Below are 27,878 nucleotides of genomic sequence, written 5' to 3'. Positions count from 1 at the left end.
GGAGCATCAGAATTTGTTTGGGTAACCTTACTGATTGAGTGAACTCAGGAGTGGAAGGAAGTGCCCTCTCTCCTCTGCTGTTTTTAACTGTTACGAATATTTTTAACATATTGCTCACTGGATACTCAAAACACTACACAACCATGTGCCCGGCCACTTTTTGAGCTTTCTAATGCACTAGCGCATGCATAGAAACAAATGAGCCTAGTTTCACTAACCTTGTACTGATTATGATGTACTTGTGGCCTTACTATTGTTGAAATTGAGATATACGAGTGCCTCACATATTTCAGCTTATTCTTTTACAGGGCTAGACCTACCGAAACGAGATTGGTTTCCCATTTTCACACCAGGCAAATGCTGGGGCTGCACCTTATTAAGGCCATGGCCGCTTCCTTCCAACTCCTAGGCCTTTCCTATCCCATCGTTGCCATAAGACCTATCTGTGCCGGTGCGGCGTAAAGCCACTAGCAAAAAAATATCAGGGAAAATTCGTGTAATATGCATTAACCAAAACATACAACACAAAACACAATGTAATGCAACAACCCTCAGATGAAACATGCAGGGCCGATTGCAGAAACGATAACTAGTTTTAAGCTTTAGACGTCTACCTAAACGATGCAAGTTGCACACGGTCTTTCAATGCATAAACAATGTTCAGCCTGTCATATCGCTGATACGGCACCACCCGCAATCCATACTTTTGAGCGAGCGGTGCAATTTCAGTTCGAACTGCGACCCCACTATATCAGGGTATAATAGAAAACCACAGCATAAAGGAGAAGGATTAATTTTCCTAAAATGTCAAAGTAAAAAAATAATCACATTTATAATTATATGAAACTGAAGTTGTTAGACATTATTAAGAGGACGTAGTACAGATCGGTAGGAGCCTTACAGGTGTGTCAAAATGTTTTACAAGCACACAGGATGAGTGGTCCCCTTATCGCGATATTTACCAGGTCAAGGGGCAGAGAATGAGATGTTCAGAAACACACGTAAACCAAGAGAAATTTCCGATGTTCGTCCTTCTGGAACAATTGAGAAGATTCGGAATTTCCTCAGGGAAGGGATACCGCTAACCAATAGGATCACGACAAATCAGACATACGCAGGGTTCAAAGTCTTCAGGGGTTGGTAACAGCGAAACCAGGAAATGACTTAAGGAAGAACACAATAAAAGAGTGAAGCAGTCTTGGCAGTCGGGCGACGGTGAGTTTTTGGAGAAGTGTGGGCAGCCAGAAGCAAAGTTGGGACGGAACCTCGGCAGGGCAGCAATCTGACCACGCCGTGAATAATTCCAAGTACGGAATTAAAGTTAAGAGCACGGCAGCAAGTAATAGTTACTCAGGGACGGTCAGCCGGGAAATCACATTTACTGAGCATTAGAGTTTTCTACGTGGAGAGGATCCCTAAATTGGTCGAGGAAGCTCCGGTATATAAAGACATTCTCTGTTAGGGATAAGGCTCAGGGAATCGCACAAGGACCTTATTAAGGTGCGATAACTAATAGAACTTACAGTGAGTAAGGACCGTCACACGGGAGGAACTGTGAGGAACCTTTGTGGTTAATATTTACAGGTGAAGGTCCACGAAAGAGCCCACAGGCTAGAGACTACATGCAAATCGATTGGAAGTTGGGAAGCGGCAACCACGGCTTTATTAGCTATCATACTATTGTTTGAGAGTAACACTAAGGGGATCACACCGACTGTATTGTCCCCTTCAAACCTGGCTATCTTTACATTATTTACGACAAGTCAATATTTAATGTTTTATTGTTCACCGGGAGCTGTATTCATCATTTGGAAAGCTGTGGGCGAGCACCAAACTGGTTTTTTCTGTCGTTTAGAAGGACGATGTAATGATCCATATTCGACTGAGTGCAGGGTAGATCACGTGACAAGCCAGTGTTTCCAGCGAGCCACGCAGCGACAACCTGTGCTGCGAGCAAATTTCTAGAAACAGTCACAGCCAATTACAAGAGACCCCGTGAACCAATGATCGTCTCTAAAAGTTCACGGCTCCCGAGCGAAGACTATATAATGTAATGTTTGCAGTAAATCACTCTCTGCTCTGATTTGTCTAGTCTATTGCTGCTCTGGTCAATGCTACTTTTCATCGGAACCACGTGGGAAGAAAATTTTGCCGTGCAAGCAGACATCCGCTCTGCTAAAATTAGTGCAATTTTATTATCAAATCGTATGGAGTGAATCTCAACATTAGTGAACCAAGTTGAGTTTATTTCTCCATGAGAACATTAAGTACTCCAGCATGTGTGTACACATTTTAATATCTATTGTATTAGTTGCAGCCTACACTTCTGGAGCGTGACGGAATTCATCCCAGTGAATCGCTGTGTACATCAAGAAGGATTCTTCCTCTACAATGTGCATCTTAATTCCATCGTGGGACGTCTACTGCCGTGTCTCCATGACCTTCTCAATATGTGAGGCGCATCTGGGTGGAGAGGGTGACTAACCGGGAAAATGCCGGAATGACTGACTTCAACCTGGAATCGAACCTCAGCTAAACTTGAGTACCATTAAACTGTTTATTTTCTTGCTCATCTTTGTAAAGCTAGAGGATCTTTCTTTTCTAAATCGTAGCTCTATTAGTTCTTGTAGTAGATTGAGTTATTTCATTTTCCATTTCTTAAGGTGTCATGGTAGTCGAGTTACATGTGTGTGACAGAAATTTGGAACCTATTAGATTAGCTGTGTAGTATATCTTTGAGTGAGTTCTCATACATAGGATTTACACAGATTTAAAAATCACTGACCGCGCGATAAAGCTCATTTGTTTACCTGTGATATTGGAAATAATCTGGATTGGAGTTACGTGTAAAACTTGTGAGATAGGGTCGAATTTAGTGTCATTTTCAGATCACTTGTATTCTTTAGGATCGAGTCATCTAATTTCACGACATTTCAGGAGGACTGATAGATCTAATAATCACTTAAATAATAATAAAATTAAGTAGAGATCGGGTTAAGAACGGAATTAAACGGTAGTGAGCTATAAATTATCTTAGATTCCTTATATGTGAGATTTAATGTGCTGAGCTCATGATGCACCTGGAATACGGCAATCCTGCGGGATATTAATTGAATAATTTATTAATTGGTGAATTTATTGGTGAATGACTTGTGGCTGTGTCTTTGGGAACACAATGTGATTTATTATAAGTGGAGCACATGTTGAATATATTTCATGAATAGGGAGTAATAATAATGTGATTAAGGCTCACGAACGCTACATTGCGACTTGTAACCCATGTGATGGTGATGATTATGGAATTCTATTAGAATCTTCAGATTAATTTCAGAAATTTAGATGAATCTGCGTTGTTGTTTAATGAGTATTTCATTCAAGTGATACCACGAATTTCGATCACTAGCCACTATTGGAGTAAGAATATTTCCAGACACAAATTCATCCTCCGGATATTATTGACGCAGCCATGCTAAAAATAATGAACTGATTTATAAGGGCAGGATTCGTTGTAAATAGTGTATATAAAATTTACGTGTTACCTTGCGTGAATGTGGTGTGTGCGTGTGTTGAAATTATAAATATTTTCCATGTTTTTCGATTGTTTAATGTAATTTGATCTGGTTGTGCATTTATTGCAACGGCACGGATTACGTTCAACGTTGTTTGCCACCATGTTGACTTATTTAGCATACCTTAAGGAACAATTTGATAAGATTAGTGTCGAGTAAGACCAGGCTAGGATTTCATTTGCATTATTTAAAGGTTTAGATGAAAGATCGTCAAGTTCATTTTTAGCAAAGGCAAGCGATTTGTAAATTAATCTTCAACTAACTCATACGTCGATATGAGAAAACTTTCAATGCATTTTTATTAAAATTCTAAAATATTTCCAAACTGACTTGGAACTTTAAATGCCATGCAAGGATAATTTTAAGGTTCACAAACGGCATAATCAGCTTGAATATAGGTGATAACGAGAAATGATAATCATTAATTGGAAATCTACTTAATTAGGAAAATGTGTATTACAATTACCACGAGAATTATGTAGTGAGATACACTCATTTGTAAAAACAATCGTATGATGATAAACTTAAAATGCTACGCAGATAAGGTTAGAGATTAATAATAATTAATTAATTATAAATTTTGGAATTAATTTTGGTTTTCAATCAGAATTTCTACTGGTGTTATAAATGAATGTTATACACTTTAGTTACGGAAATTCATCAGAATTTAACATTGACCATGTGTTGAGATTACTATAAATTAATGGAACCTTAATTTTATTATGGAACTAGCTGATGTACCCATGCTTCGCTACGGAATTCTACATTGTATACAGAATTCTAGGTTACGTAGTGTACACGTTGTGAGCAAGATTGTATTAAATTGCGTAGCACTTAACGTCACCCTAGAAACCCGACTGGGAAGTCACCAAACATCTTTTCTCATATGAAGACTGGGTTAGGGAATTTTCATTGTAATGGTAGGCCCTCTTGCGTACCATCAGTCACAATCAAGTTAAGGAGTTTTCATTATAATGGTCGACACTCACTCTCCACCTGCCTTTTTACATCCTCGAAAGACCGTCTTAGTATTTCCCAACTGAAATGACCATAGGTCATTACAAAGACATCAGTAGGAATGACCGATTAAGAGCAATGCTTTCATATGAAATACTCGATCAAATGAAAAACCACATATTTTCTCACTTTTAACAAACAGTACTATGCTGCCGATCTAACAGTCCAAAGTTCGAAAGCTGGAATGACCAAGCCGCAGAAAGCCATGAACACACTTCGTCTTATTTCAGCCGGGTGGGGGTGTCGAATTGCAGAGACTCCCAGGGCAAAAAATATGCCCTATTACTAATCTGTTTCCTAGCAGTACCCGATGAGTCGAGAAATCTCAGTTCACTGCACAGGTGGCGGAAAAATCTATCTGACAGGGAGGTAAATTTTTCCTCCAAGCCAGAGGAGAAACCCGCTCTTCACTGCTAATTTAAAATAAAATGAATGTAGAATTTAATAAAAGTGAAGAGAAAGGAGCTTTTCTTAAGAAACTGCTCTTTTCAGGGTTGAATTTTGAGTTATTTAGTGAATTGTAGCATTAGAATTTGGAATAGGCCTAAATTGTAATTCTAGACTGGGTCATACAACAACAACAACAACAACTACTACTACTACTACTACAACTACTACTACTACTACTAACTGAGCCTCTGCCTTGGGTATGCACACTGCTCATTCAAACCACCGTGTCAGAGTAGAGATCGAATAGCTGGAATACGGTATTATGATGAATCAGTCTGTTACGTACCGGCAGTATCAGAAAATGTATGAACCAGAGGAATGGCATGTTAAAGAAGAAAATTTTACATCTCCCCAGCTATTTCCTGCCAATATTCAGTCAGGCTGTTATTACGCAGCAGTAATCCCATTTATCTGAGTTGAGCGGCAGCATAAGAGACGAAGAACATCACAACAAACAATGGTCAATATAATGTTATTGTTGATGAATGTTATGAGCTTTCAGTATTGTAAGCCTTCACATTTAGTTTCCTTTCGCCTCTGAAATACCACTGAATAAAACATAAATGGTCGAAATTGTATTCTCTATAACTTTTGTTATGTAGTACTTTTCGATAGGACCAATAACATAGGTATTTAAAAATTAAATTTTAGGCGCCTTCCCCTAAACTACAATTTTATCCAGGGTGAATAAAATTGTGTATATCTTCGACTGTAGTTTCATATTCCCCAACTCTATATACCGACTTTCATTAAATTCTGTTCAACCATTTTCTCGTGGCTCGGCGTTGATATGGACTTGGCAACAAAAATACAAATTCATGAATATCTGTGAGCTAAGCCGGTACGGTAACAATGTATGACATAAATGATCGGAAATTTAATTCTATACAACTTTCGTTATGCAGTATTTATCGATAAGACCACTAATAATATAAATATTCGAGAATTAAATTTTAGGCCTTCCCCTAAACTACCATTTCACTCAGCGTGAGTTAAATTATTTATAGCCTAGATTGTAGTGGCTCATCCCCAGACTTCACATATTGATTTTCATTAAATTCTCTTCAGCCGTTTTCTCGTGATGTGTGTACATACATACATACAGACAGACAGAAATTACGGAAAAGTAAAAATTGCATTTCCTTGTTACTATGGACATGACCGATACAGAAATACCATTCTTTTCAAATTCTGAGCAATGTACAGACAAAACTCTTATTTTATATATATAGATAATAAGCGAGATAGCTGCCTACTAATTTTATGTAAATCCTTATTGAAGTCTCTGGACACTTTCTTTTAAATACTTTAATTTTTGAAGGCAGTGGAGGCATAATCTTTTGTTAATTTTCATTCCAGAACAGTAAGGCTGGAGGACGAGGATTAAATTTTGGTTACTAATTGCTACAGGAGGACCCGACATTATGAAAGCCTATTGTAATAAAACTACAGCAAAGATATTGTTGTGTTTTTGGATGCTTATGTCAATAAATGTAAGTGTGTTGTTTTTAAAATTATTTTTCTGCTTGGTCGTCACCCCTTTTCCCTTAAATGTCTAAAAATCGGAGAGCCAGGAACGGATGGTCCACCCCGGGATCTCTCGCTCACTGGCTGGGCTCAGCTCAGCAATAATGGGGGCAGTATTAAGTTAAGGTGACTGTAGCGCCTCCTCTTGAGTCTATAAGAAAGGAAGCCAGTGAGTTCAGTGGAGTGATAGTGTCCACGAGTGAACGTAGAACCTCAAGAAAGAAGACGTCGTGGAAGACTTCATCACCTGAAAAGTATCAACCAGTATATCAAGTATAAGTTGGGAACCAAAAGACTCTTTAGCTAGCGAAGATTCTGTGTAGAGTAGAAAGTTCCCTAAACTCAAGAGAAAGCTTTAAAATCTCAAGAACTGTAAATAACTGAATTTTGTATAGTGAATTTCATTGTGCTTTCAATATATTCATTTCTGGGCAATTAAGCCACCTTAAATCTGTGTTGTTACTGCAGAGTATTGAGTGCATTTTAGAACCCTTTCAGTCCCCAGCTTGCCATATTCCTAGGATATGACAAGTGGACTTAAAATTTATGGTGCCAGCTTGTTGGGGTAATGCACTAATTAAACTTATATTGCAAGGTGATTACTGGTAGGTTACAAAAAATATTTGGCTGAAAATTGATTCCTGTGTTAACTGTTTCAGAGGTCCTACAAATTGTTCGAGTAACAAGTTCCATAGCTGAAAGGGAGAGGAAGAACATTGTATTCGCACTGAGAGGCAGCTGATGTATACATAAGGAAAGGAGAGCCCAGTTCCCGAAGTCAACAATCAACAGTAAGGTGAGCTGAAGCCACATTTTAAAAATGGAAGGGTCAGTTGAATCAGCCAGTCCAGCTCCTAGTCAAATTAGTGAGCCTGAGGAATTAGTGTATGTTGAGCAATATATGTCAGTGACTGAGGCCTTACACATCATAAACACAGAGTTTGATGGTTCACAACCAACTAGATTAAGAGAATTTTGTGAAACAGTAGAGACAGCATTGGAAGTTGTAAGGCCAGATAAACGGGATTTGTTCTATAAATTAATTCTAACAAAAATTACCAAAGAGGCCCGAAGTAAACTGTTAGTACGGTTAGATGTACGAACGTGGCCAGAAATAAAAGCAGCACTAGAAGAGTACTATTGTGAACGGAGAACGGTAGATTTTTATGCATGTCAGCTGTTCACGACCAGACAGCAGCCCGGGGAATCCACATCAGAGTGAGCGCATAGAATAGATAAGATCGGGACCAATCTCCGTGACACTGCGATAAAAGACATGAGTCCCCAACCATAGGAGAAAACCAAGCCAGGTTTATTAGGTGACTAATCAAAGCTAGTTTCGTACAAGGGCTGCGGGATGAGAGGATATAGAATTTAATAAAAAGTAGGGATGCCCAGACCGTGGAACAGGCTATAAATATAGCTAAGGAAGAAGAAACCGCTATAGTCTCTCAGAACCAAAAAGAGAAATTTATCACAGGAAGCCAGAATTAGAACTGGCCGGGATCACAGGGCGAAGTTCGCGCACAAGAGGGTGCGCTACTTTGCACATATGGGACTATTACCCCAAATACTACGTTGTGGAAGATGATTTCAGACTATCAGTGGACGGGTTAATAGGTAGAGACCTATTACAGGACAGTGTCATAAATTTCAAGGAAGGGCATGTTGAAATTTTTGAACAAAAATACCCTATGGGATTAAGCCTACACGAAGTCGGTCAAGTTCATGTAGTAAGTGAAAACTCACAGAATGAAACCGAAGGCACTGTAGAAATCGGAGTGAGAGACCCCAAAAGTTTACCACAATTCCTATTAGACACCGGAAGTCCAATTTCTCTTTTAAAGGATCAGTTCGTGCCTCCTAAGACAGAAGTGCGAAGAGAAGGCATAAGAGTAAGAGACGTAAGTGCCCGAGAAATCCGAACCAAGGGCACAGTTGACCTTCTGATAGGTGAAAACCTAAATGAATTTCACGTGGTTCACAAAGGAGTACCACTCCAATATGATGGAATTATAGGGCGAAATGTACTCCATAACAGTATATTCAATTATAAAAGGGGCTGTGGTGAAATAAATGGAGAACAATACTATATAACTAAAAGATCCCCTCAGGGTCAAGTCATCAGCCTCCAACCGAGGACGGAGCCAATAGTATCGGTAAATACTGATAATTACATGTAATAACTCTCATTATTGTTCCGTATTGAAGATGACGTTAGGCATAGATATCAAGGATAATTTAATAAAAAACCACATATTCAATACTTGAATACTTGAATAAGTGTTTTTTTTATTAATTATCCTTGATATCTATGCCTAAATACTGATAAGGCGCTGGCAGAAGGAATAATAGATAAGGAAGAAATACTGCCAGGGGTGTATCTTGCTACTTGTTGTATGCCGCGAGCACCCAATCGCCGAGCAATACTAACTATCTTAATACTGGAGATACCGAAGTGACATTTGATAGCCCACCCATAAATATCCACGCAATACAGTGGGATGATGCTTCTAGTCAAGCGGAAGTGTGCAAGGTACAACAAGTATCGCCGGCACAACAACAGGAACAAAAGTCTCGTGAACAGAGGCTAACGGAACAATTACGGGTAGACCACGTAACACCAAGGGATAGAGAAAAGCTGTTAACAATCTGTGCGGAATACAATGATGTGTTTCATCTCAAAGGAGATAAGCTAACTTACACAACGATACTACAGCATAGGATAGACATTAAAGAGAACCAACCCCCAATAAATGTGAGGCCCTATAGAATTCCAAAAGCATTAAACGACAAAGTACAGAGGCAAGCAGACAAAATGCTAGAGGATGAACTAATCACCCCTAGCACCAGCGCTTGGAATGCCCCTCTCCTAATTATTCCAAAGAAAATGGACGCCTCAGGGTAGCAGAAGTATCGTATTTGCCTGGAGAAAATTGAATGACGTCACGACAGGGTCAGCTTACCCCATCCCATTAATAACTGAACTACTGGACGCCCTAGGGAAGGCACGCTATTTTTCCACCATGGATTTGGCGTCGGGATATCACCAAGTTCTAGTACAACCAGAAGACCGTGAGAAGACGGCATTCTCTGCTTTAGGGCACCACTATCAGTATATCAGGGTGCCCATGGGACTCCGTAATGCCCCAAGCACCTTCGTCAGGTTGATGAATGCAGCCATGGCAGGCTTATTAGGGGTTAGAGTTCTGGTTTACCTGGATGATCATCTTTTGTATTCGAGTTCGATGGAAGAGCACCATCAAAAACTCAAGAGAGGTCTTCCAGAGACTCAGGGAACACAACCTGAAGCTACAGCCAGGCAAGTGCGAATTTTTACGCACAGAAGTACCTTTCTTAGGGCATACAGTGACCACAGACGGGGTAAAACCAGATGAGCGAAAAGTGGAAGTGGTAAGGAACTTTCCTAGGCCCACCACCACTAAACAGCTCAAGGGATTTCTAGGATTAAGCAGCCATTACCGCAGGTTCATAACAGAGTATAGTAAAATCGCGAAGCCGCTGTATGAGCTCTTGAAGAGTAACGTCCCTTACGTGTGGACCGATAAACAAGAGACGGCCTTCTGTATATTAAAGCAGAAGCCAACAGAGCAGCTGTTGTTACAATACCCCGATTTCAAAAAACAAAAACGTTTATCCTAACTACGGATGCAAGCAAAGAAGCACTCGGCGCTGTACTCTCGCAAGGAGAATTACAAAAAGACTTGCCAGTAGCATACGCAAGTCGAACCCTGAACAAAACGGAGAAAAACTATTCTGTAACGGAGGAGCTCCTAGCCATTGTATGGGGAGTTAAATATTTCAGGCCTTATTTGCTAGGTAGACATTTTACAGTGGTTACGGACCACAAAGCGCTGAAGTGGGTGTTCACTGTACAGGACCCATCTTCACGGTTGATCAAGTTCAGACTGAAATTAGCAAAATATGATTTTACAATCGTATATAAAATGGGAAAAACTATTAAAAACGCAGATGCGTTAAGAAGAATCCCAGTAGAGCCTGAAGGAATAGAAAGGGCAGAACCCGAGACAGCGGTACGAGTAGTAAGCGTTGAAGGCCTAGAAGCCGTATTGACAGGTGAACAGGAAGGAAATTCTAGTAGGATAGACCCCGAGAACGCACAAGCAGAGAGGTTAGACAAGAATCTAAACCAAGATCCCAGCCCTGTAAATGCTAAGTCAGAAGGAGCTCAGGATGGAAAGCAGGAAGGTTCACCTGAAGTAAAAGTTCAGAACCTCACTGAGGAAAAGAAGCTGAACATTCTACGGGAAGCGCATTGTTCACTTATTGGTGGACACCAGGACATGACTAGAACGTTAGCGCAAATTAAGAAATTCCTCCGGTGGCCTGGTGTGGAAAAGGACATTGAGAAGTTCATACGCTTTTGTCCCTCCTGTCAAAAGAACAAGATTGTAGGCCCTGCAGTTAAGGCGCCTATGACGCTAACTGATACTCCTAGCACTGTTTTTGAAAAGGTGGCAATGGACGTGGTAGGTCCACTTCCAGAAACAGAGAATTCTAATCGTTTTATTCTCACCTGCCAAGATCTGTTATCTAAATATTTAATAGCCATCCCAATTCCTAATTAAGAGGCTGAAACGATAGCTAGGGCATTAGTGATGAACGTAGTCAGTATCTTTGGAATCCCTAACATTATACTAACCAACATGGGTAGTAATTTTATGAGCCAGACGTTTAAGAGAAAGTGCAGAATACTGAGGATAGAAAAAGTACACACGACGGCTCTTCATCCACAATCTAATGGTAGTGTGGAAAGAGCGCATCGTACGTTAGTGGAGTATCTAAGACATTATATCTCTTCAGAACAAAATGATTGGGATAAATATCTGCCTTTGTATACAATACCACTCCACACACAAACACAGGGTTTACACCCTATGAGTTAATTTTTGGCCGTAAGGCAAATATTCCACGCATACAACGAAAACCAGAAGCTACTTATAATGAGTACCAGAACGTAATTGAAGAGCTAACAAACAGGTTACAAGAAAACCATGAAATAGCTAGGAAAATCCTTATCAGAAGTAAACAGAGAGTGAAGGAAAATTATGATAAAAAATTACATGAGGTAACTTTTCAGATAGGAGATAAAGCACTCCTGACAGATGAGACTCTACGACGAAGTAGTAGTTCAAAATTTTCCCAGCCATAACGAGGCCCCTACATAGTAGAAAAAATAGACGGCGTAAACTGTTGACTAAAGGTTAATAATAGGGGCAAGCTCTTAAAAGTCCACAAAAATAGACTGAAATTATTTATAAGTTAGGCCACACAATGAAGGATTATTGGCCCTTATTTCGGCCAAGGTAGATCACATCCCCTTCTACCCCAATGGCCTTTTGGAACTAGCGGTCGTTGGTGGAGTTATACGAAATACTCAGCCAGACCATGTGCAAAATTCCCAGCGGAGTATAGCAATTTAACCTACATCAAAATGGGCCTAGAATATCGGTGCGCAGGACGCAGTGTGCGTGACTGGTCAGCATCTTTCATAAAAGTCGTGAAAGGCGAGGACATGACTCATATGTGCTCTCGCAACTTAGGGTATATTCTACCCTACAATATTATAGGTCCCCGTCCTATGAATGGACAATTAAAACTTTACATCCACTAAACTTATTACCATGTTAAAGCAAAACATCAGTGACCACACTTAGTGAACACCCTGTACAAGACCACATAATAAATTGTAACACACAATGTATAATAACCAGTAATAGATAAATTGGCAGAAATATTACACACCGAACAAGTGAGTGACCGTATAGATAAGAATGAAAGAAAGATAAGCGCACTACAGCTGTGTTAGCAAACAATGATAGTAAGATAAGACAGCACACTGCCAACCCAGTACCTTCCCACATGAAGGAAACAAAGCAGAGTATACCCTACATGGGCAAAGCTCCAACGAAAGAAGACCCCGTCATGATGACACTCATCGGAGCATAAACACCACAGAACATGTTAGTACTACTTTTGAAATTGAAATTTATGTTTTCTTGCAAACATCGCAGGCAATTCCTAGATCGAAAGTCACCACCTTATAAGGCTAGCCACCCTAAGTCCTAATAATAATAATAATAATAATAATAATAATAATAGTAATAATAACAGAGAGTAAGTTAACTGAAGAGGGAAATACATTATTAGAAAAAGCAAATGACTGACTGACTTTGCCAGTCAAAGCTACTTAACGGTACCTAGTAGATAAAGGGATGCTGAAGCCCTCAGCATGAATCGCTATTAGTAAACACAGCACGCCTCTCCGCTGATAAAAGAATGCGTCAGACAGACTTGACCACAGCAAGTGTATATATGGGAGCTAAATTGCATAAAAACCCAACAGGGGTGAACAAGTCAGAGCGAATGTATGAATTATGGTGGTGTCTGCACTTGCAGGATATGAACGCCGACATGGGAATCATTCATTAGGGCAACACCACATGCGTACCACACAATACGGTGATCCGGTGTACATTGACCTGCCTTGGCGGAGACAGGCAGCCGCAGCAGACCAGAAGAAAGCAACAGGTGATCAGTTGGCTGTCTCCGCCAAGGCAGGTCAATATACATCTGGCTCCCTAACGCTTCAACCATTGGCCGAAGAACAGCCAATCAGTGACCGCCCCCCCACCATGGTGGCCAATAGGCGAGCAGCGTACCGTATCCTGCACTATATAAACAGGTGGAATTACAACAATACTTCATTCCACTGTGAGCTTTGCTGCTATCGAAGTCAGTCGGAACCCTTGACAATGTCAAAAACATATCAGATGTAAGGCTTTTCAGGCGTTTGCTCTATTAACCAGCGATTCGTCTTAGGTCTGACACTAGACTCATCAGAGTGGGATGTGTCAGACCCTACCCACTGATGCTGGGGTGTATGCAGGTGAACTTATCAGAAGCCTTTATGAGAGGCACAGTCTGATAACTACAAACGGGAGATAAATCTCCACAGTGGAATTATTGCACGCCTAGCAATTCCGAAGGGGAATTTCCTACCGTTGACAATGCCGAACGCAGTGTTCAGTGAAACATCGGGACATCCACTCGCTCCTGGACCACGGCCTGCAAGGCCGGAAAACGCTGACATGATTTGTAACGCCGGCCGTGAAAGCCTCAATTGCTACAATTCCTCCATTTGAGGTTAAACAGTGTTCTTGGCAGTGATTGTTTAAACATGACCGGTTGAATATTGATTTTAGACAGTGTCCAAGTGTTAAATAACACAGCTGCAAAGTGTCAGCCATACTTAGACATTGTTTAACCGTAGACACCGTCTAAACACCGTTTCTAAACCAATGTTAAATTTCCCCGCATTTATCGTTTCTCGAACTATCATTTTATCACATCGATCGTCGAAAAATTATTTGTCCTTGGTCACAATTTTCCTGCATTGAACAATCGTACGTAAGAAAAATATATGCATTTTTTTTTAATTTAGAGAGAGTGCTCAATACTCGTAGCATGTAATAGCGGCAACCTGTTACGCGAGAATGTACGAGCGATTCGGAGTTGCTAGTCCTGAACAAGGATCTTGTAGGCTGCAGTGCTGTGCGCAGGTTATTCACGCTGAACCTCACTACGAGCCTCCTGCCAGTGCTTCTCCTTGATCCACTAACTGACCCCTAGAAGTATTCTTATTTACAATAATTAAATTGTAGACAGCGTTAAACTAAAATTTGCCACCATTTTCTGTGTTGGAATAGGCTAGCTAAGACTGCGAACTTTGTTGGTATGTTCCGAGCTGTCAGTGGAGAGATGGCAAGGGAGGACATCAGTAGACGAATAAATAAAAGTAGGAAAGATCACAATATGAAGATAAGGTTGGAATTCAAGAGGACAAATTGGAGCAAATACTCGTTCATAGGAAGGGGAGTTCGGGATTGGAATAACTTACCAAGGGACATGTTCAATAAATTCCCAATTTCTTTGGAATCATTTAAGAAAAGGCTAGGGAAAACAACAGATAGGAAATCTGTCACCTGGGTGACTGCCCTAAATGCAGATCAGTAGTGATTGACTGAAAAAGAAAATTGCGCAGTGCGCCAGATACGTTTTAATTAGGGTGATTAATCGCGTCGTACCTTGTGGAGTGTGTGGGATGCTAGAGGCCTGTTGACCACTTTGTTGCCCTCTGCCCAATAGTCTTGTTACAAGCCGGACCTACCCAAGCCAGACCCATAACACTAGCCAACATGATTTTGCAGTAAAATAGAAAATATGTCATTCTTATGGAAATCGCTGCCCTGATTCCGAAAATGATTTTTTCCTATCACGTCCAGTTTTGACGCAATTCGGTGTTTTAGTACCTTCATGAATTCGTAAGATGTAATGTTGAGAGATGTTCTCGAGCAACTGTTTTTTAGAATACAATTATGTGATTTGATTTGTTATTGTTTGCATTTTATTATAGGTTTATTGCTGTCTAAATTTTCATTTTGTAGTTGGAGATTTCCTTCTAAATTCATAACAAACTCTCCCAGATACGCAATAGCCCGCGAGGTATGTAGGATTGAAGATGAGACAGTTGAGAGTTTGTCTTTCATCTTAGACCACTTGAATAATCAGACGTGTTAAAAGCCCCAGCACTTATGTAATGTTTATGATGGACTGAGAAAGCAGCTTCCTTTCAAAGATAACAGTCCGAAAGTATTATACTCAAGAAGATGAACGTGTATTTTGTACGGATGTTTCAAATCTTCTACGTCGATTGGGAGAGAGAAAGTATGATCCTAGTAACTGGCGTGTTTTTATTGACTCTTCCAATATAAGTTTAAAGGCTGTTTTGCTTCATAATACAAATGTTCTGGCATCCGTCCACTTGCACACTCCACAAAAATGTCTGGAACATACGAGACCTTAAAGTTGGTGCCTGAAAAAATTAAATATCATGAGCATCGGTGGCAAATTTGCGGTGATTTGAAGATCATTGGATTGTTACTGGGACAACAAAAAGGCTATACAAAATTTCCATGTTTCCTATGCAAATGGGATAGCAGGGCACAGGATAAACATTGGGATACAGTGAATTGGACAGAAAGGAAACGAACTACAACCAGAATCCAAAAATGTCTTGAATGTAAGTCTTACTGACCGTGAAAAAATTCTACTTCCACCCTTGCACATCAAATTTGGATTGATGAAACTGTATGTCGAGGCATTAGATAAAAGTAGCCTATGCTTCCAATATTTATCCACTAAATTTCCCTCATTATTAGATGCAAAAATCAAAGTAGGCATATTTGATGGACCACAGATTCGTAAACAGATGGATAAAATTTTCACAGACATGATGACCAAAATTGAGAAAGAGGCATGGAACGCATTCAGAGATGTAGTGACTAAATTCCTTGGCAACATTAAGGACCCTCAATACAAAGAAATTGTAAGGATAATGTTGGTAAAGTTTAAGGAACTCTGTTGTAATATGAGCCTTAAGCTTCATTTCTTAGCTTCGCATCTGGATTATTTCCCTCTAAATTTAGGAGCTGTCAGTGAAGAACAAGGTGAAAGGTTTCACCAGGATCTCAAAGATGCAGAACGACGCTATCAGGGATGTTGGGATGTGAATATGATGGCAGATTACTGTTGGTCGATTGCACGAGACGACCCATCTAGAGATCATTCAAGAACTTCAAAAACCCGGAAATTCCACGGAAAACGGGAAAAGGCGGAGGTGTGAATCTAACCTGCACTTAATGTAACAAAACTGTGTATGTTTAACCATGTAATTTTTATTCAAGGTACGGTTATATTAATTTAAAAGCAACTGTAGTAAAAAATAAATAGGCGCTTTATGCTTCAGTTTCACGAATTTCAATATACATTAAAAATATAATACATACTATCTACTTGCTTACAATGCAGCATTTATGTGTTTTCAATGCAAGAAAAGTGCGTAATCAGTTTTGCACGCTGAAATTTACATTAATACATCAAATTTAATGAATACTAAGTATCAACAATTTTACGTAAGAACAAAATAATATTTTGTAAAATTGCCACAAAACCAGACGTGATTCGCCAAAACTAATTTTTTTCTCGAATTCTGCGTTATTAAATTCATAAAACCCACCTAGTTTCGTTTTTACCGCACAAATAAAGTTTTATTTTGCAGGCTAGTATAATCTTTTCTCATAGCCTAGTCTTGTAACTAGTTCCTAAGTTGGTAGCTTTGCACAGCCGCTGCGACATCGTTCGAGACGTGCCACGTTGAATTTCTAACCTCTGTGACATCGTTTGAGCTGAGCTGCGGGAGTCGTGCTGCGTTGGGTATCTAACCTAACGTTCGCAAAGGGTCTACGGAATCTTTTCCTAAGTACAGGTTATCGCCGTAATATCCACGTATATCCTTAATTTACAACAGAAGAACTGAACGTAAAGGTTTTCAATTATTACGAAATGTGTAAAGAAAAGTGAAACGAAATGGCGTAAAAGTCGCGCTTTTTATTTTCATCTCGTAGGCCTACATCATGGTTGCAATATTTTGATACCGTTATATACAGTATGAGCTAAATGATTAGCATGTGTTGGCCTTTGGTTCAAGGGGTATGGATTGGGTCGAGGATTTTAACTTTCCTTGGTTAATTCCAACGGTTCGGGGGCTGTCTGTTTACAAGTAACTAATCTCAATTTGGTCCGTATTGAAGATACAATAAGTAAAACACTTTCAAGATTAAAATTAATGTGTCCACCTTTCCAATACAAAGGTGAAAAGGTGGACACACTAATTTTAATCTTGAAAGTGTTTTACTGGTTGTCTGTTTGCCGAATTAAACATTAGAATTAATCTTAGGTAAGGCCGCGTTTTCATGTGTGCGTAGAACGTCTTACCACGCAACAACTCGAAAGACCTGCATCCGGCTCCGGAGGCCACGCGCCATTATTGTTGTTTTTATAATAATATATACTGACTGACAGAGCAAATGCAACACCAAGAAGGAGTGGTTCGAAAGGGATGAAAGTTGGGGAAAAAACAGAGACGGCACGGACGAATAATTGATGTTTATTTCAAACCGATATGCAGGTTACACAATGCGCACGGCATCGACTCAGTAGGATGTAGGACCACCGCGAGCGGCGATGCACGCAGAAACACGTTGAGGTACAGAGTCGATAAGAGTGCGAATGGTGTCCTGAGGGATGGTTCTCCATTCTCTGTCAACCATTTGCTACAGTTGGTCGTCCGTACGAGGCTGGGGCAGAGTTTGCAAACGGCGTCCAATGAGATCCCACACATGTTCGATTGGTGAGAGATCCGGAGAGTACGCTGGCCACGGAAGCATCTGTACACCTCGTAGAGCCTGTTGGGAGATGCGAGCAGTGTGTGGGCGGGCATTATCCTGCTGAAACAGAGCATTGGGCAGCCCCTGAAGGTACGGGAGTGCCACCGGCCGCAGCACATGCTGCACGTAGCGGTGGGCATTTAACATGCCTTGAATACGCACTAGAGGTGACGTGGAATCATACGCAATAGCGCCCCAAACCATGATGCCGCATTGTCTAGCGGTAGGGCGCTCCACAGTTACTGCCGGATTTGACCTTTCTCCACGCCGACGCCACACTCGTCTGCGGTGACTATCACTGACAGAACAGAGGCGTGACTCATCGGAGAACACGACGTTCCGCCATTCCCTCATCCAAGTCGCTCTAGCCCGGCACCATGCCAGGCGTGCACGTCTATGCTGTGGAGTCAATGGTAGTCTTCTGAGCGGACGCTGGGAGTGCAGGCCTCCTTCAACCAATCGACGGGAAATTGTTCTGGTCGATACTGGAACAGCCAGGGTGTCTTGCACATGCTGAAGAATGGCGGTTGACGTGGCGTGCGGGGCTGCCACCGCTTGGCGGCGGATGCGCCGATCCTCGCGTGCTGACGTCACTCGGGCTGCGCCTGGACCCCTCGCACGTGCCACATGTCCCTGCGCCAACCATCTTCGCCACAGGCGCTGCACCGTGGACACATCCCTATGGGTATCGGCTGCGATTTGACGAAGCGACCAACCTGCCCTTCTCAGCCCGATCACCATACCCCTCGTAAAGTCGTCTGTCTGCTGGAAATGCCTCCGTTGACGGCGGCCCGGCATTCTTAGCTATACACGTGTCCTGTGGCACACGACAACACGTTCTACAATGACTGTCGGCTGAGAAATCACGGTACGAAGTGGGCCATTAGCTAACGCCGTGTCCCATTTATCGTTCGCTACGTGCGCAGCACAGCGGCGCATTTCACATCATGAGCATACCTCAGTGACGTCAGTCTACCCTGCAACTGGCATAAAGTTCTGACCACTCCTTCTTGGTGTTGCATTTGCTCTGTCAGTCAGTGTATTTACATAAAGAAAAATATCCCAATACAGTACCAGTATTTTATTATTTTGCTCTCCCCCTATTTTTTATGTTGCCCGTATTTATAGATTTCCTGCATCCGTCGTCATTTTCCCCGTGCCCCCTGAAAAACGATGCATCAATGTTTTACTGTGTATGTTATGATCACCCTTAAAATTAAATAAACAAAGTTACATCTTGATGAGTGCTCATCTGTTTTCACTTAACACTGGGAACTCTTTCTGTGATCGTATAAAACAAAGAAATGAAGGCAGAATTTGCCTCCCAAAAAGACTGATAATACCATTTCTTAGTTGAACTCATTACGAACATTAAAAGTAATAAACTTCATTGTTAGGTTCCGTATTGAGTTGAGACTATGCTTAAAGTAAATACAAACACCATACGAACACCATTAAAAATACTAAAGAGCTTAGAAATTCGTCACACAATTCCACGAGTTTCAGAACTATCTCCAATGTTACACACGCACTCAAAAAAAGCCTTTCAGCTGCTACAGAGCACGACACAGCCTGCTACTTTGAACAGATTTCTTTTCTTCAAAATCGCAGCCTGCTACTTGTTTGAGAACATCTCATTGAATGAAGTAGGAGTTGAGGTCAAACAGGTGACAAAAGCACAGTGATAATCAATAATGTGATTATTGATACATTTACCGGTCGAATTTCAAACACTGCATCTCGTATTACCAGCTACTACTCTTGTTTATTGTATTGATAAGGTGGTGACTTATATTTATATTGTTTTTTGTAAAGTATTACCAGCTACTATCGAAAGTCAAACAAATCCGATTTGACCGCAGAAAGCGAAACCAAGCGCGGATATTCAATATCCGTACAATAACATTGTTCATCCATATAACCGTAAAACACACTCAAAATCCATACATTTTATGGAAAAACCAGAATACTTGGCAGGTATGCTTACAGGTATTGTTCAAAATGTTGAACGCCATAACCACGGCATTGTTGGCTTCCAGCACACAAAAGAACTCCTGCAGGACAAAATCCAGACACCCCGGCGTTTGTGAAGACTAGACTATTATTTTCAACCCAATACAGGTACAAAGGTAACTAGACCAACAAAACAAACGAAATACAATTACTCTGCAGCGAGCCAACGGATCCTTTATTTTCTTTGCTAGCGGCTTTACGTCGCACTGACAGATAGGTCTTATGGCAACGATTGGATAGGAAAGGCCTAGGAGATGGAAAGAAGCGGCCGTGGCCTTATTTAAGGTACAGCCCCAGCATTTGCCTGGTGTGAAAATGGGAAACTACAGAAAACCATCTGCAGGGCTGCCGACAGTGGGGTTCGAACCCACTATCTCCTGGATGCAAGCTCATAGCCGTGCGCGCCTAACTGCACAGCCAACTCACCCAGTACGGATGCTTTATACCCATGAACTTGGAAGGTATCCCTGAATAACCTCCGGAAGTCTGTTGATGGAGTTCAGCTTTACTCTGTACATGAGAGGATATATTACGTACTACAATCTTAGAATGAGAGAAAAGAGAAGTTACAGGTACAAATTATTTAGCATAATTGCATTAATAACTGCATTAATTCTAATATCAGTACCAGTAATAAAATAGCTAATCAAATTACAGTAAAATCTTGCTAATTCGAAGTCGTTGGGACGCAAAAATCAGACTTCGAATTACGTGATTTCGAATTAACCGCCAAATCGCATTCAGAAATGCCAACTGTTGCAGCATCACAAAGTATTCTAAGACCCGTTACTGCATACAATTAACACTGATTCACAGTGTAAACCTTTCTAATGCCATGAACAAAACAAAAAAAACTATTTCCAGAATGTATCCATCCATGAAGGTGCTTTTACAGTATTCAAATAATGCACTTTGATAACTCACGCAATTAATTTTTTTTTTAAAGATAAAATTATTCAAAGACAATTAAAAATCTATACTGGCTCCGCTGTGCAAGTGCTTTATTTACTGGATTACTGTACTGTACACATTTTAAATGCCTTGTACTTGCACGGAAAGTACCCAATGCCCTTAAAACAACGTGGCTTATCAAACTTTCCTATGACGAGGGGAGAAAGTCTCTCACTTCCGCCTGCATTACAACACAGTTCAGTGACTATCCTTGTACGATTTCTCGCCATGGCACTTATCCATGGCCACCTTGTCTCATAATTCAAAATGCCAACTCTTGTCGCATCACAAAGTATCCTAAGAACCTTTAATGCATGCAATCACTGATTCTCAGTTTAAACCTTTCAAATGCCATGGAAAACACTATTTCAGAAATGTATTCAACAAGCGCATTTACATTATTCAATAATGCACTTGGATAAAACACTAACAAGCATAACATCACACAACGAAAGAAAAAATTCAAAGATGAGGACCAATTATGGTGGCTCTCCTGTGCAAATGCTTTATCTGTTGGATTACTGTACTGTTTGCATTTTTAGATGCTTTGTACTTGCAAAGAAAGTACCTGACGCCCTTAAAACACCGTGGCTTATCGAATTTTCATATGACAAGGAAAGGAAGTCTCTCACTTCCGTGTGCATTGCAACACAGTACAGTGACCCCTACCCTTATACGACTTCCCGGATCAGCAATGACAATATTGTTTGGTGTATACGAATTGATTATACAGGGTGGCGCACGAATAGTTGACATTTAATTTTAGAATAACTATTTTTCACAGAATACTAATTAAATTTTACACACAGGCAGCTTGGACCCTGGAAATACATTTCACCACATCACATGTTCAATGTGGCCTCCACTGCGGTGGATAACCTCTTTGAGACGAGTACGCATGTTTCCGACGACTTTGCGGCACAGGTCTTGATGAATTTCACTGCAGAGTTGCAAAATCCGAGCATGCATTTCAATGCGGCTTTGAGGTACTCAACTGAAGAGCTTTTCTTTCAAATAGCCCCATGAAAAGAAAGCACGAGGATTTAAATCTGGGCTTTAAGGAGGCCATAAGAATCCACCATAATTGTTGTAGTGTAGGTAAAGAAGAGACATTACACGATCACCAAATACTCCCCTCAAAATCTCAAGAACATCGTGAGCTGTATGAGGTGTTGCACCATCTTGCATAAACCACTGCATATGAATAGGGATAGCGAGAATTTGAGACATGAATTAATTCCCCAGCATGTCCCTGTATCGCTGTGCATTAACTGTCTGACTAAAGAAAAATGGTCCAATAAACCCATGACTTGACAGAGCTACCCACAGACTCACTTTTACTCCATACATGTCTTTATCGTGAATAATGTCTGGTTTTTCTGTAGCCCAAAACCGCACATTTTGTTTATTAACTGCCTTGTTGAGATGAAAATAGGCTTCATCAGAGAACCAAGTGTTAAACAGTACTTCATCTTTAGTCCATAAGATGTACTGGAAACTCTTCTGCCTGTGAATATCTGTTGGCTTGTGTAGTACGGTCATTTTGTACTGGTAAATTTAAGGTCTCCGTGTAACATTCCTTGAACTGAATGGCGCGATATTCCACTTCCCCTTGAAGCTCCCTGTGTTGATTTGTGTAGTCTGTGCTGCATGGCGACCCTCAACGCAGCGATGTTTACAGAAGACCGAACTGCTGGTGCACGTGGTCGCTTTTCTTCCTTCACACTGCCTTGTTCTTCAAAGTTTCTGTATAAGCAAAGGATGGTGTTCCTTGCTAGTGCCCACCTAGTCCGAAACACAGCTCGAAATTTCCTTTGTGTCGACGAAACACTTTTTGATTCACAATAAAAGATAACTGTTTTGGCGTGGCGCGGTGCTGAACGGAGAGTCGGTCATGGCAGAAAGCTCAATGGAATGCAGGCATTTGGAGACAAAGCAGCAGTGTTACCTGTACAGATATTTCCATGAAACAGGGAAGTTGTGCACGATATTTTAACAACATAGTATATAAGTTGCATTTTATATTTGTTTTTCAAATGTGTCAACTATTCATGCGCCACCCTTATGAGCCACGCTCTTTCGCCAACTGTCAGCATCGCCAGTGTTCGCGGATTATGTTTCTCTGCACACTGCCTGTTACGTGATATTGTGGCGTTCCTTAAAATGTTGAATACAAAAGAATTATTATTTCACTCGAACTTAGCACATGTAAAGCACACTGTAGACACACCAAAGTGAGTGAAAGTGCGGAAAGTTACCCCTGCATGTTCCAGAAGATGCATTCTTTCATGACGCGGAGACATTTTGAATTTAAATTACTCTGTAAAATACTATCTTTTTAAAAATGTAAAGGCAGTTTTGAATTAAAAGTCTGAATTTCGGTAATGGGACCAACATTGTTCTTCGAATCACGAATTATGCATATTCCGAATTTATTTAAACAACATGCAAAAACGGTACCTCATGTTTCCGGGAATGAGAGCTTCTTTGAATCAGACGAGATTTTGAATTGTCGAGGTTCTGCTGTATTATATACACCTATTTGCAGCCTGATTAAGATCATGCTAACACAGTATACAATTTAAGCCCTCTTAAGAAAGAATTCCTTAATGTCATTAATTTCCAAATGTTGAGCACAAATGCTAAAAAATATTAATAACAGTAAATATATAATTATAATAAATCTTTTGAATCTACATACCATAAATAACTACAACTGATTCTTCGATAGAGGTCTGGTAATGATACTGGGATTCCAAAAGGGGAAGACTAAGAAAGTTGCCAACATCAGCACTTTGATACCACCCTACATGGAAATGGTCAACATTCACACGTCGTAGCTGGCGCATCATTGTCAACTGATATTCCTCTGTAAAGAAAAAAAAAGAAATCAGGTGTTTTAGAATTGTAAAAGTGGAAATAACAACATAGTCCATAACACAAAAAAGAAAAAAACAATTGGGCTTCACTTCTCACACTCATTCAGACCTCTAGTACACACAGAATTTGCTTTTGTCACACAATAAATGGAATAATGGTAAGTTCTGCTATCCACAAATTCGTTAACTGTAAAGCTCCATGTAGTTTTGGCTTTCCAAGGTTGTAGGCACATGAGACATAACTGCCCATAACTTGGAACCCAAAAGAAGAAAACAAAATAACAGTACATACACATATAAAGTACCCATGCTCTTACGTAACATGGAAAAGAACTTTTTTTTTTTTTTTTCAATAAAAACAATTTCTTCCATACAAACTTTCTTCAGTTTATGGAGTTTGTGAAGTTAATGGTTCATTTTGACTTTTGACCAGAGGTTTAACCCATATCTTGTCATCGTCTACAAACGTTTACAACCTCTATATTCAAAAGGAGAAATCATTTATGTATGATTACTGCATATGGAAGGGAAGTATTATCGAGCTCCGCGCCTTTTTGTCCAACTGGCTGTTGAAGTACTGTCGTGTGACTGAACCACAATGTCGCACCCATTGCATAAAGTTACATTTCATTACACATAAAGTGACTTTTGATAATTTTTTGTACATTCTGCCGAGCTATCTCAATAATGACAACTCTCTTATTCAATACTGTTTGAACTATTTCTTGATGACAAAGTTCTTGACTTTACTGCACAGTGCACAATAATGAATTCTGTTGAGAAAGGTAATCCATCATTTACATTTGAAAAAAATGAACTTGGGTTATTCTTTGCTGTATTATTTCTCTTGGGTTACATCACATTGCCAAAGACAAAAATACATAGGGGAACTGCTGAAGAGGCACATCATACGGCTGTAAGTAGGGCAATGTCTCCTAAATAGATTTCAGGAGATTCTTAGATATGTACAGTTTTGTGATATGTCAAAACTAGGTGGAAATAACTATTTTGACAAAATTCACCCCATCTGGAACATAATAAACGAGTGCTGGCTACGATATTACCCTGGTGATGTAACTTTCAGGGAATGAGTCAACCGTGTCAGATTTTGGCAGGCACGGAGCGAAGCAACACACACATGGAAAACGAAAGTTCTAACTTCTAAGTGTGGACATTGTCTACTCGTTTAGGATATCTTATTCAATGAGACTTATTAGGGAACGACTACTGGTGATTGTAACAGTTAACTAAGGTACCCGCAGCTGTTCTCTTTTCACCTTATCCTGCTCGGCGGCGGATACTGCACATCACTGTTATATGCCGAGCGAGAAATCCTGTTTCTGCAGACTATTGTAATACAACGTACGAAGATCTTTCACAGTCAACACCAGTCCATGTTCAACCAGCTACAATATCTCTTGGCTACCTCATTCCTTATCTCACAGTTTCCGCTCCGTATGTCTTGTGACCTTCACACTACGAGCCTCCTTATTGGATAATACCATTTTTACTCTGGGACCTTCTGGCATGTTCTTACCAACCCTCCCACATATTGGTATATTATATATATCACCATAAAATCTCCTCAATTTCATTCAGCATCTTCTGGTTTTGTGAGGTGAGAAGAACAGCATGCTGGTTCAAGCTGATACATCTTTATATCATGAACAATGTGAGCAGGGGTACTGCTAATGATGGCAGCCTTCATTAATTCCAATTTTTTCAGATGAAAGAATTTTTTTACCTCAACATGTTTTTACTTTATCAATCATGATCATTGTATTTTAATTTCACTTCACCAGTATTTTTAATTTGTTTGTGTAATGTAATAATTGAACTTCTACTGAGGGCCTTTAGATTAGGCCTAAACATGTATAGAAATTATCCCATCTAATATAGATGGTTTGTTTTGTATTGAAAAGGAGGATCTTAAAAATACTTTTTATTTGTAAAGTCAGGGTAACTTTATGGACTTTATGAATGGGCCGGACACCATGCAGCAATTCGGGGATCACCGACTCTAAAGAAACATTAATGGGAACATGCGTCAGTCAAACTTGAACATTCTCTTGGGAAATAGCTGACAAAACAGTGTTGTCCCCACTTCTGTTTGGTTTTTCACGGGGCTTTACATCTGGACCTTGTTGAGTTTGGAAAAGACTTCGAGAACTAACAGGTTGGTGCTGGATGTGTTTGCTAGCTTTGATAAATTCTTGTTTCACGTCAGACATTATGTCCAAGTGTGCTCTGAACTTTAATGGGCCCAAACTTCATCTTGAAATTAAATTCTGAACATGTACTAGTCTATCTTATAGTCTTAAACTATGGACTGCGTGATCTCCCCTTTGGTTTTGTAAATGTTAGAGTAATATCCCCTCATTTAATACTTTGTAGGTAGTCCCCTCCACCCCCTTTCTTTTGCTTGGGCCTTTCCCGTATCCCTTTTCTATTCTAGGGTTTGCTGAAAAATTATACTATAGTTCTTTTTTTCTCAGAAACATGCACTCACTGGCCATTAGAATTTTATATGGGGTGTGTGTGTGAGAGGGAGAGAGAGAGAGAGAGAGAGAGAGATTGCTCATTTTATCCCTTCTGGGTGCTAGATATTAGATTGGTTTGATCTTGTTAATGTCGTTAAATTATTTTAAAAGGATTTCATTTAATGTTTAAGAATGTTCTGAAAGGTTCTGTAATATTAATAAAAGGGAGAACTCTATCAAGGCAAATTATTTGTTTCTTAGAAGATATCAGCCCACTCAGAGTAAATTTTCTGGGTAATTACCTTTACATTTGCTATTATTACTAGGGTAGCATGGGTTCTTGTTTGACGCTTACGACTGGCCGGACCCATTTTCCTAGCCCCAGCATCTGACTGCGCTCTCTGCGCTTCCAAAGTAAACATTAGCTATCAATATTCCGACTCCGTTGATAGTGCCTCAGAGCAGCATGGTAGTATAGTAAAGAGAGTGCTGTAATACTGCAGTTGATTATCTAAAGATATAATACTGTATAATCAACATAAAATGCCCCCACTGCACGTGGCTAACAATTCTTTCCCAATTTCCTCACACACCGTCATACATGGTAGTAGGGTTTAAACTTGAATTACTACAGTTTCGGTAGTACTTTAAGAACATCGATCTACATCCTCTATTCTCTATTTTTTCCCCTCACACTGTGGTTTACTTTTCAGATAATTTTCCCCTATTACTTCTACCGACTCTAATACCCCTGTAATGTCACATTTACATCAGGCAATGCCAAATCTCCCATATCACCCCACCTCACTATTTTTTCTACACCACCCAATTGCCCTCTGCTCCCGACCTACAGGACTTGCTTAATATTCCAACAAATCACTTGCCCGATCAATCTATAAATGTTCATGTAATTAAAACATGTTTAGAACAAATTCCTCAACTAACTTCTCTAGATCCTCAAACGCTGATTTGTCTACGTTACTTTTATCAAAAGGGAACTTGCACCCTTGTTCTCAAATGTCTTTGCTGTACCATAAAAACCATGGGCCAACTTAGTCATTTTTTGATGCAGAGCATACATAGTTGTAACACTTGGGCAGTTTCTTTTCTTAATGCATAATCATTTTCTCTCAAATGAAATGTCATCAACTCAGAGTTCAATTCATGCATCATCACCAACGTCCTGACACATCAACACATGACTATATCTAATTTTTCTGAGGTAGTTGGAAATTCTCAGACTCCACAAGAAATACAGTAATTTCCATTGTACAGTTCTATTCCTTCCCAGTTTTCAGGCAATTAATTAATCCATTTGCCCCCCAAACTACTACTGCACGTCTCTAAAATATGGCTCAATATGATACTTTAAATCGATACAGTAACTGATCATCTTATTCCACTATGCCACCTCCCCTTGTTAACTCTCCCTCCAATCCACCATCTAAATCTTCTATTTCACTTACATCCAAAATTCGAACTTGTTTTCTCTGATATAGATACTGATTCCCTGTCTCTGTCAAGGGATTGCATATTTCCCTTGAAACTGCCCTACTCTGGGAAACTTTCATTCCCGTAGTTAGAAGGCAGCCATTGACTTAAGGCGGAAAAAACTGTCATAAAACAAGAATTCCTCTTTAGCCCCTAGTTTTGTAAATTCTT

At 40.1% G+C, this 27,878-nt stretch overlaps 1 protein-coding gene across 1 annotated transcript in view; it reads right to left on the bottom strand.

The window, feature by feature from the left end:
* The window catches only part of eIF3h (eukaryotic translation initiation factor 3 subunit h), a 64,420-nt gene that overhangs the window by 17,854 nt on the left and 18,688 nt on the right, over nt 1–27,878 (bottom strand). The window contains exon 3 of the mRNA XM_067150730.2: nt 23,559–23,726. Within this exon, the coding sequence (XP_067006831.1) occupies nt 23,559–23,726 (168 nt within the window). The remainder of the gene's footprint in view (nt 1–23,558; nt 23,727–27,878) is intronic.

The sequence above is a fragment of the Anabrus simplex genome, chromosome 7 (genome assembly GCF_040414725.1).
Source record: "Anabrus simplex isolate iqAnaSimp1 chromosome 7, ASM4041472v1, whole genome shotgun sequence".
NCBI classification, from domain to species: domain Eukaryota; kingdom Metazoa; phylum Arthropoda; class Insecta; order Orthoptera; family Tettigoniidae; genus Anabrus; species Anabrus simplex.
This window is presented reverse-complemented; position numbering and strand designations above follow the sequence as displayed.